Below are 13,403 nucleotides of genomic sequence, written 5' to 3'. Positions count from 1 at the left end.
GCAAATACTTGAAAAATTCTTCCAACAAACTTTTTCCGAGACAACTAATAAGTAGTAAAATAACTAATTAAAATTTTCACCTCCTCTCCCTTCCCACCCTCTGACTAGAGGTACTCCCAAGCAGCAAAATGGCTAAAGGGTGGGCAGTATTAGGTGGGGAGGAGGGGAAGAGAAGGAAAAGCAAGGGGCACGGTTAATTTGTAAATGGAATATGCGCCCCTGAATAATTGAGAGCTTCAATTTTGAAATAAATACAAGAAAAAGCCTGAAATAATAATAACCTATTTGCATACCTGTAACTTGGTCTTTCACCCAAATATAAGGATAAATTCATTCTTTAAAGGGGAAAAAAGGAAAAGGAGACTAAATAAATGTTATCCTTTAAGTATGACACTGATGCATCAACTTACAACTAATTGCCCCACAATACTGTTCCAATGGTTTTAAGGTACTAATTTTGTATCTAAGTGCCTCTGAGTGCAAGCTATTGTTAACTACTCTATTATCTAGCACATACATTTCCTACTACCAGTTCCAAAACTAGAATCTAGGCTCGGTTATTACGTTTAGAGCATCCCAATTCAAAAGTTTACAGCAAATTAAAGAAGGAACACATTAATATTTTAATGTTTCAACCATGCTGGCCTGACAACTAAATACTTAATGTCACTAATGGAAAATTTTTTTTCTTTTTCCCTTTTTTTATATTTCTGCAGTGCATACATATCTACCACTGAAAATTCTCAAAATTTAAATAGCTAAACTTTCAAACTTTGCAGTTAAAAAGGAAGCACCCCATTTTATAGTTTAAGTAAAATGAGGAACAGTGAAGCACAACATGAAGCTAATGGATCTTCAGGGTCAATTAGTTTAAATGCACTATTTATCACATTATGAAAATGCACTTAATTTTTTCCTTTAGTTTTACTGTACATTAAGACATAAAAATTTTAAAAAGTTACACTATACCATATTTTACAAAATATTCCTATCATCTTGCATTAACATTTAAAAGATAATTTCTATTTCTACTCTTTAGGAGGCACTGTCTCCATACATACTCTGCTAATGTTTGCTCTATGCCCTTAGTCCTCCACCACCCTCCACCCCACCTGTCAAATAGTTATAATGATCTAAAAACAATTTGATAAGAATCCTTTATAATTTTATTTTGTTGGCTTTTTAAAAATATACTGTATTCTTATTTCTTAAAAGCAGAACATATTTTATAATCTTTCTGTGAATCTCAAAACACATGAAACATTAGTTATCAAAAAATTTATAATGCCAATTTATAAAAGCAATATACATATCAAATACCATTACAAAGAACCTCTGAGGGAATGTCAAATCTGGGGAACAGCACATCACTTTGTTACTGAACTTTGCTTCAAGTAAATCATCTGCTAAATTGTGGTGGCCTTTAGTTATATAGAGATTACATTGTAACGGGATTTGACCTGAGTATTAGAGCTTGCCTAGCCAAATGCAAAACCATAACCAATTGAATAACAGTTAATACCATTATGGTCTGGATCCCTGAGTATAAACGTATTAGTATTAAGATAAAAAGACTCAGGAATCTGCTACACAACAAGAAGACTGTTTCAAAACTGTATTATACTGCATCATAAAAAATCAGGGGTGGTATGACTAATGGCTTACTTATGTGCAATTGTTGTTAACCGTTCATCATTTACTGCTCTCCGAACTTCAGCACGGTGGCGTTCTGTTGAGATGCTATGAAAAAAAATAGCCATTATAGAACTCTGCCAAGCAGGCAGCTCTCTTCTATACTTTTATTAATGTTTAAGTCAACATTTTGCTTGGGGGAAGGGGGAATCAAGGTTGATTTCTGAAAAGATAAAGATGAGGCCTGGCATATATCTTCAAATGCATTACTGAATTAAAGTCATAGAAAAGGATTCATACTGATTCTGTGTAACTGCAGAGAGAATTAGCTGCAAATTAGAAACCCCAGGAAGACAAATGCAGCTTGATATCAAATCATTGCCTCCAAAACTTGGTAATATCAGACCATATTCAAGATCAGCGGAGGTTCCTGTTTTCTAAATATGCAAACAGCCACTGAATGACCCCTAATCACTTAGGAGAAAGTCTTCTGAAGTCCTTTTTAAAGCTCAAGAGTCTATAAGTTTATGTTCAATGAATATAACAAAGAAATAAAAGTGACAGAATAATCTGTTTCTGGTGGCTAGGTGCTATGAAACTCAACATCAGGGTATTACTCCTTTATTAGTACACATTTCAGCTGTGTGTCTTCTACAATATATCATGTTACCACTATGGTAAAAATGTGCTTATATTGACCCTGATTAAATACGTGTAAAGTTAATACTAAATAACTGAAAAAAGGCTACACCCATTCCATTCATAAATAATAAATGCCACTCTTCAAATTGTAATTTTTACTGTATAAGTTTAATCTATACCATGGACTAAAATAAAATTTAAGGGGCTAGAAAGCAGAATGTATGAGGAAGTATAAACAACAAACAAAAAAATATAAACTGTTAAATATGAAGACAATAAGATTGAGGATTTATCCTAATAACGTCCCTATGCTAATGGTAAATGTAAGAAAAGCCTCTTCCCTATTTTCACTTTTTAAAAAAACTGCTTTAAATGTAGAAGGTAAACTTCCATTAAAACAGAACATTTTCTGAGAAAGCTCAAGACATTAGAATGGATTAATCAAAATATCAAAGAGCCCCTTTCACAATAATTTTTTAATGAATTCAAGTGACACTCTGGTTGGAAGCTGAAGGGATAAACTATCCTTAAGGTTGTGACTACAAAATTACCACCCATTTCTATAAATTAAGACAACTTTCTAGTATCTTTTCCTTGCCCTCAAAATATGTGACTGGGCCACTCTAGATCTTCATATCCAGTTGCTGCCAGCTCTTCTTTCCCCTACCCATGTCAAAAATACCTCCCTTTCCCAGATGGCCCAAGCATAAAATAACTTTCATTAAACCCTTTCTGATTATATTACAGAGTAAGTGGTAAATTGCATAATTTTCTATAACAAAGCACACAACTGGGATGGGTCGCTTAAGCACCAACAATTTGAAGACCTGTCTTTAACCTGAGTGTGAAAAGTACTGAAACTCCTCAAAAATGAACATTTTAGAGTCATGTCTCACAGTTTTTATGATAATTTACCTAAGAACTTTTGAGAGTTCTCCAAGAAGATCTTTCTTTTCCTTGGTGAGATCCCCCTGTGCCCGAAGTGCACTGATAACTCCAGCATATGCCTCCAATTCTAGAAAAAGAAAATTATTTTATCAAGAAAGGCCTTCAGTATTTCAATACTATGGCTACATATAGTGAAACTTCAGGGCAAGAAATCTGAAAATCAATTAAAATCAATACATAAATACTTTTTTAAATTCCTCTGAAAAATTTTATCTAATAACATAGATTAAAATATGGCTTTTATAATTTTATATTGTTTTCTTTGGATTGCCTCAAGAAGCCACGTATTTAAAATGTGTAAGTAGAACAATCTAATGGTAAATATTTTCTCACACATTATCTCTAAAGAACATTTAACTCATATCCTACCAAAAACTGGAAACAGGCTCTAAATGATATAATGCTGATAAAAGAAGATTTTAGCATTACTGTAACGTAACCTCACTACAATCCTTGAAATAGTTCCTTAGGCTTGCTTAAGAATGCAAACTATATTCCACATACCTCCTGGGTAGGTGAGAGTACTGTGAGTAATGTGCAACTGAAAAACTACTGAAGCCCTGGCCAGGTGGCTCAGTTGTTGGTTGGAGCACTGTCCCATACACCAAAAGGTTGCAGGTTCGATCCCGGTCAGGGTACATACCTAGGATGCGGGTTCAATCCCTGGTCAGGGCACGTACAGGAGGTAACCAATCGATCTCTCTCCTCGCCCCTTTCCTCTCTTTCTAAAATCAATAAACATATCCTTGAGTGGGGATTTTAAAAAAAGGGAAAAGGAAAAAAAAAACTGGAACAGATTCTGGCTCCAGCACTGACATTTATTAGTTGTATGGCCTTGGGCAAGTCCTTTCTCACCTCTGAGCCTCACTTTCTTTATCTAGAAGAGAGAGACTTTCAGGGTACTTCCCAGAGCTAAGATCTTCTTCTATAAAAACCACCATCAAAATGATTAAGGCAAAGGCAGATTAGGGAACATGAATTGTTCTTACAGCCACAAGGACTTAATATACTGAACCCTAATGCCTGACAATTTCATTTCACTACCTTTCCACAGCAACAACCACTATGAAATGAAACTGTCAATCCCTAACACTGGTAAAAATATAAAACCAGAAAGTCCTCAATGGCTCCCAATGAACCATACCTGCCTTCCAGTGTACTCCTTGTGTACTCCCTTTGTACACAGTCCCCTCCCACACTGATTTGGCATGTGAGTTGCTTTCATCCATGATGCAAACAGATAAGCACTTGCACACAGGGCGTAGCTCTCTTGGAACCCTGAAATCACCAAGCGGTGTAAAACCCCAGAATAAATGGCCACATGGAAGGAGAGATACAGCCTTCTCAGCTGAGCCCAGTCAGCCAACTAAGCTACCAACTGAATACAGCCAAGTGAGAGAATTCAGGCAAGACCAGCAACCCACAGAATCTTGAGAAGTTATAAAATAGTTATTGTTTCAAATCATTAATACTGTAAGGCAGGTAGAGCTAATTAAAAGAAAAATGATGGGAAATAAGTGTTCTTAATTAAATTCAAGTTACTACCAGAATTTGCTACTAGCCAATGCCTGACACACAAGAGACACTCAATGTTAGCCAAAAAATGAAAGCAAGGATACCTGTACCCTAAGTACTATATGAATAATAAACTAATAGCTTCATTCAGTTTATACTATTCACAGTTCTGTCAAAAAAAAAAAGGCTTTCTCTCTGGTCCAGCTGAATTATCCAAGATATAAACGTCCTGCCTGTCCAATCTGTGCTGGATACTAGGCCGATGTTTCACAAGGTCCCTCTGGAAGGACAAAGCGCTGATGCTCTGGAGTAGTGAAGGAAATGCTTAGCTCCAGAAAACATATTTTAGCTATTATCAGGACCCAAAGTAGAGTTCAAAAAGGCTCTGGGGATAATGAACTAAGAAATCACTATACTCTTAATATTTATGCCCCATTTATGAAATATTTTATTCAACAAAGCAGTATTAAGTCCTACTATACATACCAGAGAGTATGCTAAATCTTGCCCTCAAGGAGTTAACTCTAGAATAAAGCTACAGTGAAACAAGTCATCAGACAATTATAATACAGTTTGTAATACAATGGTAAAGGCACAGAGAAGAAACACATCATCTAGTCTGGAAGCATAAGCTTTAATCAGAAAGAAAACTGTGCTCTGGGCAGGCAGGCAGGCAGGCAAGGGGAGAAAAGGAGAATGTGGAAAAGGGAAAGAAAATAAGAGCAGATAACCAGATGTTATCCCTTTTCCAGCAAGCCAGTGACTATTTTGAGAGTTTTACACTAGAGGAAGTAAAAATATCTCTGTATTTGGATAGTTATTAATTCAAACCAAATTCCTAGTTGAACATTACCACTACTAGGTACCATGGAGAATATTTATATAAACAAAACAAAGTCCCTATCCTCAATATGATTAAAATCCAAAGAGGAATGCATGTAAGAGAATAGAGAAGGATAAAAGTTGAAAAGTAGTTTGGTGCCAGACTAAGAAAAGCCTCTAATTTCAGTCTAAAAAGTTTTCATTTGATAGGACTAAGTAACTGAATGCGGAAGGAATGGCAGGCAGAAAGGAATCAGGTTTTGCAGTTTACAAGGTATTCAAGGAGAATTTCAATATCACAGGAAATGGAAAGGTCAGAGAGAGAAAAGTGGTTAAAGGAAAAGAAGTTGACATTTTGTCTTTGAAATTTATGGTGATAGTGACACTATTTCAAAATAAGTGAAATCAACTAAAGAAATGTGACACTGATTTTTGACATCTCAAGTCTCACTCCAAGTCTAACTAAAAAGTCATACACAAAAGTAAGAGGTGGCAACACTGGGACTCAGAACAGTTATCATAGCTACAAAATCCAAGGCACTTCTTCCCCTTCTCCAGAAATTCAGTCATCATGAAGAACTTTTAATAGTTTCCCAAACTCCTTCACATTTGTTGATTTCCAGTTTGATGGGTATTCTCAGATCCTGACATATATCAATTTCTGATATTAATTTTGGTGCCATTCTATTATAATGTTAATTCTAATGATACTTAAGTATAATGAATTAATAAATACAAACACCACAGAAAACATAAGATTTACGAAATCATTTTTATAAAGCCCTCAACCCATTCCATTTAAACACATCAGCCATTCAATTATACTGTAGTCCGTAAAGTTCCCTGTTAGAGTTACAGCTCAGGAATTCTCATTTAAAAAAGGGGGGGATGGGGCAGAGAAGAGGCAGGATAAAAGAGGAAGCATTTAGGTATCACTGGTATGTTCAGTACATCATTAAAAAAATTCTCTATCCTAGTTTCTTTATATTTAAGTAAAATCTATGTTTAGCATCTTACCTTAATGATTTATAACTATTTTTAAAAGGACAAAACTAATTCTTAAAATATTTTAAGCTAATTCTTAAATACGGTTACCTTCTCTAAACTTCAAACCTGGAGCTGGTGTTTGAAGGAAAGGTTTCATTATTATGATAATTAACCAATGGGTAGAGAGGAAGTTTCTCTGCAAATCACCATCAGGGCTCAACTCGCAAAGCGAAGGGTCATTGTGGATGACATTACCCTGTAGAAAGGCTGTTTTTTGTGTAGAGCAGCTCTCCAGTAGCATTAGTCACACAGCTTTGACTAAAATTAAGGATAAATTTAGACTTAAAGGTTACCGTTTTTATATTTAAACATAATGTCTTGATTCATGGCCCCAAAAGCCCCGAAACTTTAATCAATGTACTGTAGTTGTGACCTGTTCCTTTGTAGTTATTTCAGCTATGGAATAAATACAAGCCCAACTGTGCAGTTGATAGCTAGCAAGTTAAAGCAGTTGAATATAAGTGTATAGAAAACCATCCTCAAATTAGTACTAAAAGTTTGGATATAAGGTTAAAGAAAAGATAAAGGGATGACTGAGAAAAACAAAAATAAACAAACCCCCCCCTCTCTAGTTATGCTAAAATACAATGCTAAGTGGTAGTTTAAAATAGAGAAATTCTCACAGTGGCCTGAAGGGAAATAAAAATGGCCAAAGTTATTAGCAGGCAGGGCCAGAGCAGCTATGATCAGATTTATACATACGAATTCCCAAAAAACATTTCTTCTGAAGAAAAGATTAATCTGCAAAAAACTACATTAACGTCTGAAAGCAACTGCTTTAAACTACTACTCTCAGATGTCAGGCACTGTGATAGACTCTTTTTACATACAGTTACAACAAAACAAACTTACGCAGCAGATATTGTTATCCTTCCTTTACAAAAGTGTTAACAGATTTGGGAAGACTAAATAACCTGTTCTTGATCATGAGGGTCATCATAACAAAACCAGGACCCCAGGGTCTATCTGAATTCAAGGCCTACACTTTGCCCTTCAAAATCATAGATATCTAAATAATTCATATCTATTGCTAAAACATTTAATGTTCTTTTTAAGTATTTTTTTCATTTATTGATCACCTACTATGTGCTAACCTAAGACTACAGTGGTAAATAAGACAATAAGGTCCTTCGTGGACCTTACAGGCCAAAGCAGCATTTCTCAACCAAGGATCCTCATTTTGAACCACGGAATAAAGAAAATGATTCAAATAACTTTTTCTCGCCCTTCCCATAATTAATACCATTCTAGTTGCATGAGAAGAAGTTAGTTCATTACATACAATGCATGCCTTAGCATTGGGGCTTAATTCCCTAAAAGCTAGTTGAGTAAGGTTGCTCTAAAAGAAAAGAAATATATACTATATAATTCACTACAAGCATAAAGCGTGTTTTATTACTGATAATGAAATATAATTTGAGAAAGTCAGTATAGGTTTTTAACTTACAAATGAGAAACAATATGTAAGTCAGACATACATTCATATTCCCTGGGAATATGACAGGAATCATATTCCCTGGGTTGAAATCCTGACTCCAGGACTTACTATCAGTCTTGCCTTGAGTTCTAAGCTTCAGTTTTGTCATCTGTAAAATGGAGACCAAAAAAAAAAACCAACTCGACCCTTTTGGTTTGAGGATTATATGAGAATGTAAAGAACTCAGAATTGCCCAGTCTCCCTCAAGGACTATTAGTTGCTTTGATTATTATGATTCATGCACCTACTATATACAAAGCACTATTATATACATTGGGCGAATAACAATGAGTAAGATGAGAACAATACCTCTAAAGAATATCTAATGCAACAAAGGATGTGTCACCCATGCAAAAAGCCATGATCCAATCAAGATGAGAAAAGTATCATAGAGGCATAAAATATCAAAAATGAAAAGCATACCCAATTTTCGAAGAATCCTTTTGCATTCATCCCTGCTGAGATCCAAAAGGGTTGGCCACACAACAGGCATTGCTGCTTCTTTTTGGTAGCCCCAAAGAGCTTGTCTTCTCTACCAAAACAAAAAAATCAAATTACCAAAGTACATTCAAAAGGCCACTCACCTGGCGATCCAAAGGCTGAGAAATAAAACCACTAAGAATATCTCACAATACGATTTAACTACCACACTTTTCCAACTTCTGACGAATGAAGAACTAAACAACCATTTGGGAACTTACTATTCCAGCCTATGACAGTGGAAAAACCACCTCTCACAGTGGAGTCTGACATCTCTAAATTCTAGTTTCAGGCTTCAGCTTAATGGTTGTGTGATCCTGGGAAGACTGCTCTACCTGAGCATACGGTTTACACATCTATAAAACAGAGGTATCTTCACCCAGTTTATTGTGAGGATTAGAGAACTGTCTCTGTGAAGTTCTTATCACCGTGGCGGGTACATTTTTGAATAAACAGGCACTACTACCTGTGTAACCCTGGCCAAGTTAATTGACTTGTCGGCTTTTTCACTTACAAGTTACATGAGATAAAATACGTAAAGATCCTAGCACAGGGATTACTGGAACTTAATGAAAAACTTTCTCCTCAATCCTAACAATAAAAGATGAATGTACATTCTATACGTTTTAAATAGCCATTTACCAAAAGTTTAGACGCCAGAAAATTACTTGGTAGTGGAATTCCCTAAGCTGGAGAATAAAAAGACAACAGAGCTGAGCACTTGCACAACACCTGCTTAGCATATAGTAGATCCGCTGTAAATATTTGTCATAGAGATAAATGAATGACTGAGAAGAGTAAAATGAATGAATGAGTGAGCGAAATGCATGAACGAAGGAGCGAGCTCATTGTCTGGTCTAGCAGTCAGGCACCAAAGCCTAAGAACTGAACTGCTATATCCCGTTCCAAGCGCTGGGGCTGCTAACTTCCAACTCCTCACCCGGAGTTGAGTCCCCATCCCCCCTACTCCCAGTCCTCCCAGCTAAGAACCAACCCAGAGCAAGGAGAAGTGGACAGCGCGCCCCAGCCGGCAGAATGACATAAAGAAAAGGGGTGGGGAGGAGGAACGAGGGGCAGAGCCAAAGGAATCCGCTCCCTCCACAACCCAGTCCCCGCCTCCCGACAGGATCTCGGAGGCGGCCAGCGACCGCCGGAATCATGCACCGCGTAACGGCATCCCGACAAGTCCCCGCTAGCGGACCCCACTGCATCGCACTAGAAACCTGGGCAGCAGTTGCCGGAGCCTGATCCCGGAACCGAGATTTGTATAATCCTTCCCCTACTCAAGTGTCAAGGAGACAAGCCCGCCCCGCCCCCTCCCCAAACACGCACTCTCGCAGCACCACAAGAGCAGCCAGTTCACCCTCCTCGCCGCTGCCGCTCAGCGCCGACCCTAATGTCAAGCCGACGACCCAAGCCCTTCGGACCAGTAGCCTGTGTCAAGGGCCCCGGCCAACAGAAGCGCTTCGCTCCCTCCTCTGCAGAGAGGACATCGAAGAGAGTAGACTCGTGGACAGTAGGCAGACGACCAGGACTCACCGGAAGGCTCCCTGAGCTGGACCCCCGGGATCCCAGCACGAGGCCTGCCCAGAGACCCCTTCAAACCCACGTCGGGGAACCCAACGATCCCGTTAGGAGACAACGGAGGATGAGGCTGGGCGCCCCAAGCCGGGCTCTGAATGTTTGGCCCAGCGCTCCTCCAGACTGGCTAATCTGCCAGCTCTTCCCAGCACCCTGTCTCAGAGTCACCCACCTGCCCGGCCTTTCGGGGCTCATCTAAAAGGCTCCTTCGCCAAGACTAAGGGACACCAGGAATTGGGTTTGTTTGCGGTGCCTCAGAAGGGGCAAGATGGCGACAGGAATCAGGGCGCAGGCGCAGGCGCGCGCTGCCAATCGGGAATTGTAGTTTGCCTTTCCCGCCTTTGGGAGAACAGATCGCAGAAGGCCTCCATTCTCCCTCTCTCTTTACCTCCGCGTTTTGAAAGGAAACGAGAGACATCGCGAGGGGTACTGGGAGTTGTGGTCCGAAACCAAACTCCCGCTGTCGCACGCGCAAGGAAGACTGGGATTGTAGTTTTCTTGACTTCTCCTCAATCCCCTCCTCTATGGCTTCGCGCGCCTCTCCTCCGGCTACCGTCTCCCAGCCAATCCTCTGCGCTTTCTGCTACGTGTAGCGTCACACGAAGCGGCCAAAATGGCCTTGGTAACGAGCTGAAGTTTTACCGCGACCTTTATTCTAAGCGAGGTTAGGGACAGTAAGAAAGCAGCCTTGTCCCTGAAGCGACGTGGAGAATTAGGATCGTATTCATCAGAGTCTTAAAAGCAATTATCAGCGGCTTCCATCCTCCTTCCCCCAGATGCAATTCGGGGAGAAGTAATCTGCTCTACGAGAACTGACCAAGTAGACATCGTAGTTGGCCTGTTACCGGATGTGGGGGTTTTGGATTTAGGAAACCCGAGCGTCCTTGACTTCGGGTTTCTCCGCGTGTGAAGTGGGAATGACAGTGATATCTCGTGCTATATCTGTCAAAGTCAAGAAGGAAAAAGGATTTATTTGAGGTCCTATGCTGTGGTAGGTTCATCTTTAGTCTTTGTTTTTAATCACAGATCAATTGTTTGAAGGTATTGCTTTCCCTGTTTTACAGATGAGAAAAGGGACCCAATGTACAGTTTACTCGGGGCCATAAAGTCGAAGCGAGTGCCTGGTGTTGACGATTCCATCAAGTTTTGTGATTGTCCTCTTAAATTTTGTACTTTTCGAAACACCTGATAAAAGTGGTTTTTCATGTGTTCTCCGATACTAACAAAGTTGCCTTGAAAAAAATGGGGTCAGTACTACCTTTTGGAGCCCTGACTGGTGTGGCTCAGTGGGCTGGCTGGTCGTCATCTTGCAAACCGGAAGGGGTGCTGGGTCACCTCCAGGTCAGGGCACATGCCTGGTTTGCTGGCCGTGACCTGGAATCCACCCAGGCCAGTTTTCGCGTTGAGAGTGTGAGAGAGGTGACCCATGAATGTTTCCCTCCCTCTCCTTCCTTTCCCCATAACAATAAATAAATAAAATCTTAAAAAAAGAAACAAAAACAAAACTAGTCTGTGGAGATGTTGGGATGCACAACATGGAAGAATTATTTGTAAATTGTGGACCACTATACAAACGTGAGATTGTTCGTGATCTTGAATGGTGCTGTACATTAGAAAGCAAATAACAGCATTTAAGTTTCCTACTATTCACCCATTATCTAAAAATACTCTTTGAGGTCCAGGAAGATGGTTATTGTCAAAACTCAAGCCTCCCCTTCATAAAGTCATGAAGTGAGTCAAGTAATCTCCAGCTCTCCCTCCTTTCCTTCTGTGATCTTCCAATGCATTCTCTTCTAGCTATTCTCCTCCAATTTGAGATACCACCTATTTTCAGTCCAATTACTTAAGGACTCTTGGAATGATGATGATAAATGAAACAATAAAAAATTTTGTAGTGTAACATACATTCTTTGAATTGAGCCTCACAGCATCTCAATGGAGCATGTATAAGATTTCTCCCTTCTATGAATGAGAAAAACACAGATATTCAAGAGCTCACTCAATTTCATTCACAAAGCTAGGAATTGAAGGGAAGTGGGCTTCATAACCTCAGGTCTACAGTTAAATGACTTCCTCTACAACCAATGTCAAGGTAACAGATAATGGGTAGAAATGGAAAGAAGCTGCTTATAAAATCAAACTGACTGTAATAAGTAGCATATGAGTCATGAATTATAGCTTTTGTTGTGCTTACTAGGTGTCAGTACTGTTGTAAGCATTTCACATATTAATTCACATATTTATTAGTCCTTAAAACAATTTTATGAGGCAGAAACTATTTGAATGAGGAAATTGATGCATAGGAAGGAGGTTAAAGAGCTTGCCTAAAGTCACATTATAAATAAGTGGTAAAGCCAGAATTTAAACCTAAGCAGCTTGGCTTCAAAGTCTGCTCTAGACCAGCGGTTCTCAAACTTTTATGTTCACTAGGAACCATTTGAGGGTCTTGTTAAAATGCAAATTTGATTATGTCTGGGTAGGACCTAAGATCCTGTATTTTCAAACAAGCTTTCAAGTGATGTTGATTATCTGACATCAACTACCTCTAATCTACTATGTATTCTTCCTTTCCTCCTGGCCACATTTGTCTTTTGTAGCCAGAGACTGCCTTCCCCGCACTGCCTCTGACTGCTCCATGTTCCCAAAATTAAATTCTCTTTGAGGATCAGACTCAAAGATCACCCTCAAGGAGCTAATCTTGCTCCTATCTTTATTTCCTTAAAGGATGAGACAGGCATTCCTGTCTCCTACACCACTTACTGGATATTTTATTATAGAACACAGTTATGGTCGTTTGAAAATCATACTGACTAGACAATGAGGTCTTTAAGGAGAGAGACCAGACCTGTGTACTCTAGTGCCCAGCACACAAGAATAATAGCTAATAGTTGTCCAGAGCTTTCTCTATTCCACAGCCTATTACATACATTAACTTGTTTAACCTCTAGGTTGTAGCTTCGATCCCCAGTTGGGGTGTGTATGGGAGGCAACTGACTTCTTTTTCTCCCTCTCTTCTTTCCTCCCGCCCTCCTTCTGTCTCTAAAATCAATAGTAAAAATATATATATCCTTGGGTGAGGATTGAAAAAAATAAAAAATGGAAGTGCCTTATGACCCAGCAATTCCACTTCTGCATATACATTCATGTATCTGAAGAAACCCAAAACACTAATTTGAAAGAATATATGCAACCATTTATTCATTGCAATATTATTTACAATAACCAAGATTAAGAAACAGTAAAAGTGTCCATCATAGAT

General features: G+C 38.8%; 1 protein-coding gene across 4 annotated transcripts in view; it reads right to left on the bottom strand.

Moving 5' to 3' along the window:
• Positions 1-10,451, bottom strand: part of EMSY (EMSY transcriptional repressor, BRCA2 interacting) — an 80,662-nt gene extending 70,211 nt beyond the window's left edge. For 2 of the 4 annotated variants that reach the window (XM_054576298.1, XM_054576299.1), the window contains exons 1-5: positions 10,317-10,450; positions 8,507-8,615; positions 3,190-3,289; positions 1,666-1,740; positions 294-335 (exon numbers count right to left, since the gene is read on the bottom strand). In XM_054576298.1, coding sequence (XP_054432273.1) covers positions 294-335; positions 1,666-1,740; positions 3,190-3,289; positions 8,507-8,576 — 287 coding nt within the window. In that variant the 5' untranslated portion in view covers positions 8,577-8,615; positions 10,317-10,450. Of the gene's footprint in view, positions 1-293; positions 336-1,665; positions 1,741-3,189; positions 3,290-8,506; positions 8,616-10,316 lie in introns of all 4 variants that reach the window. The other 2 variants (XM_054576297.1, XM_054576300.1) reach the window with 2 other exon arrangements.
• Between the last annotated feature and the right edge of the window lie 2,952 nt (positions 10,452-13,403).

This window comes from Pteronotus mesoamericanus, unplaced genomic scaffold (assembly GCF_021234165.1).
Source record: "Pteronotus mesoamericanus isolate MK-2021 breed Mesoamerican mustached bat unplaced genomic scaffold, CSHL_Meso_final contig_33, whole genome shotgun sequence".
In the NCBI taxonomy this organism is placed as follows: domain Eukaryota; kingdom Metazoa; phylum Chordata; class Mammalia; order Chiroptera; family Mormoopidae; genus Pteronotus; species Pteronotus mesoamericanus.
Note: the sequence above shows the minus strand (reverse complement) of the source record. Positions and strands in the feature narration are given on the sequence as shown.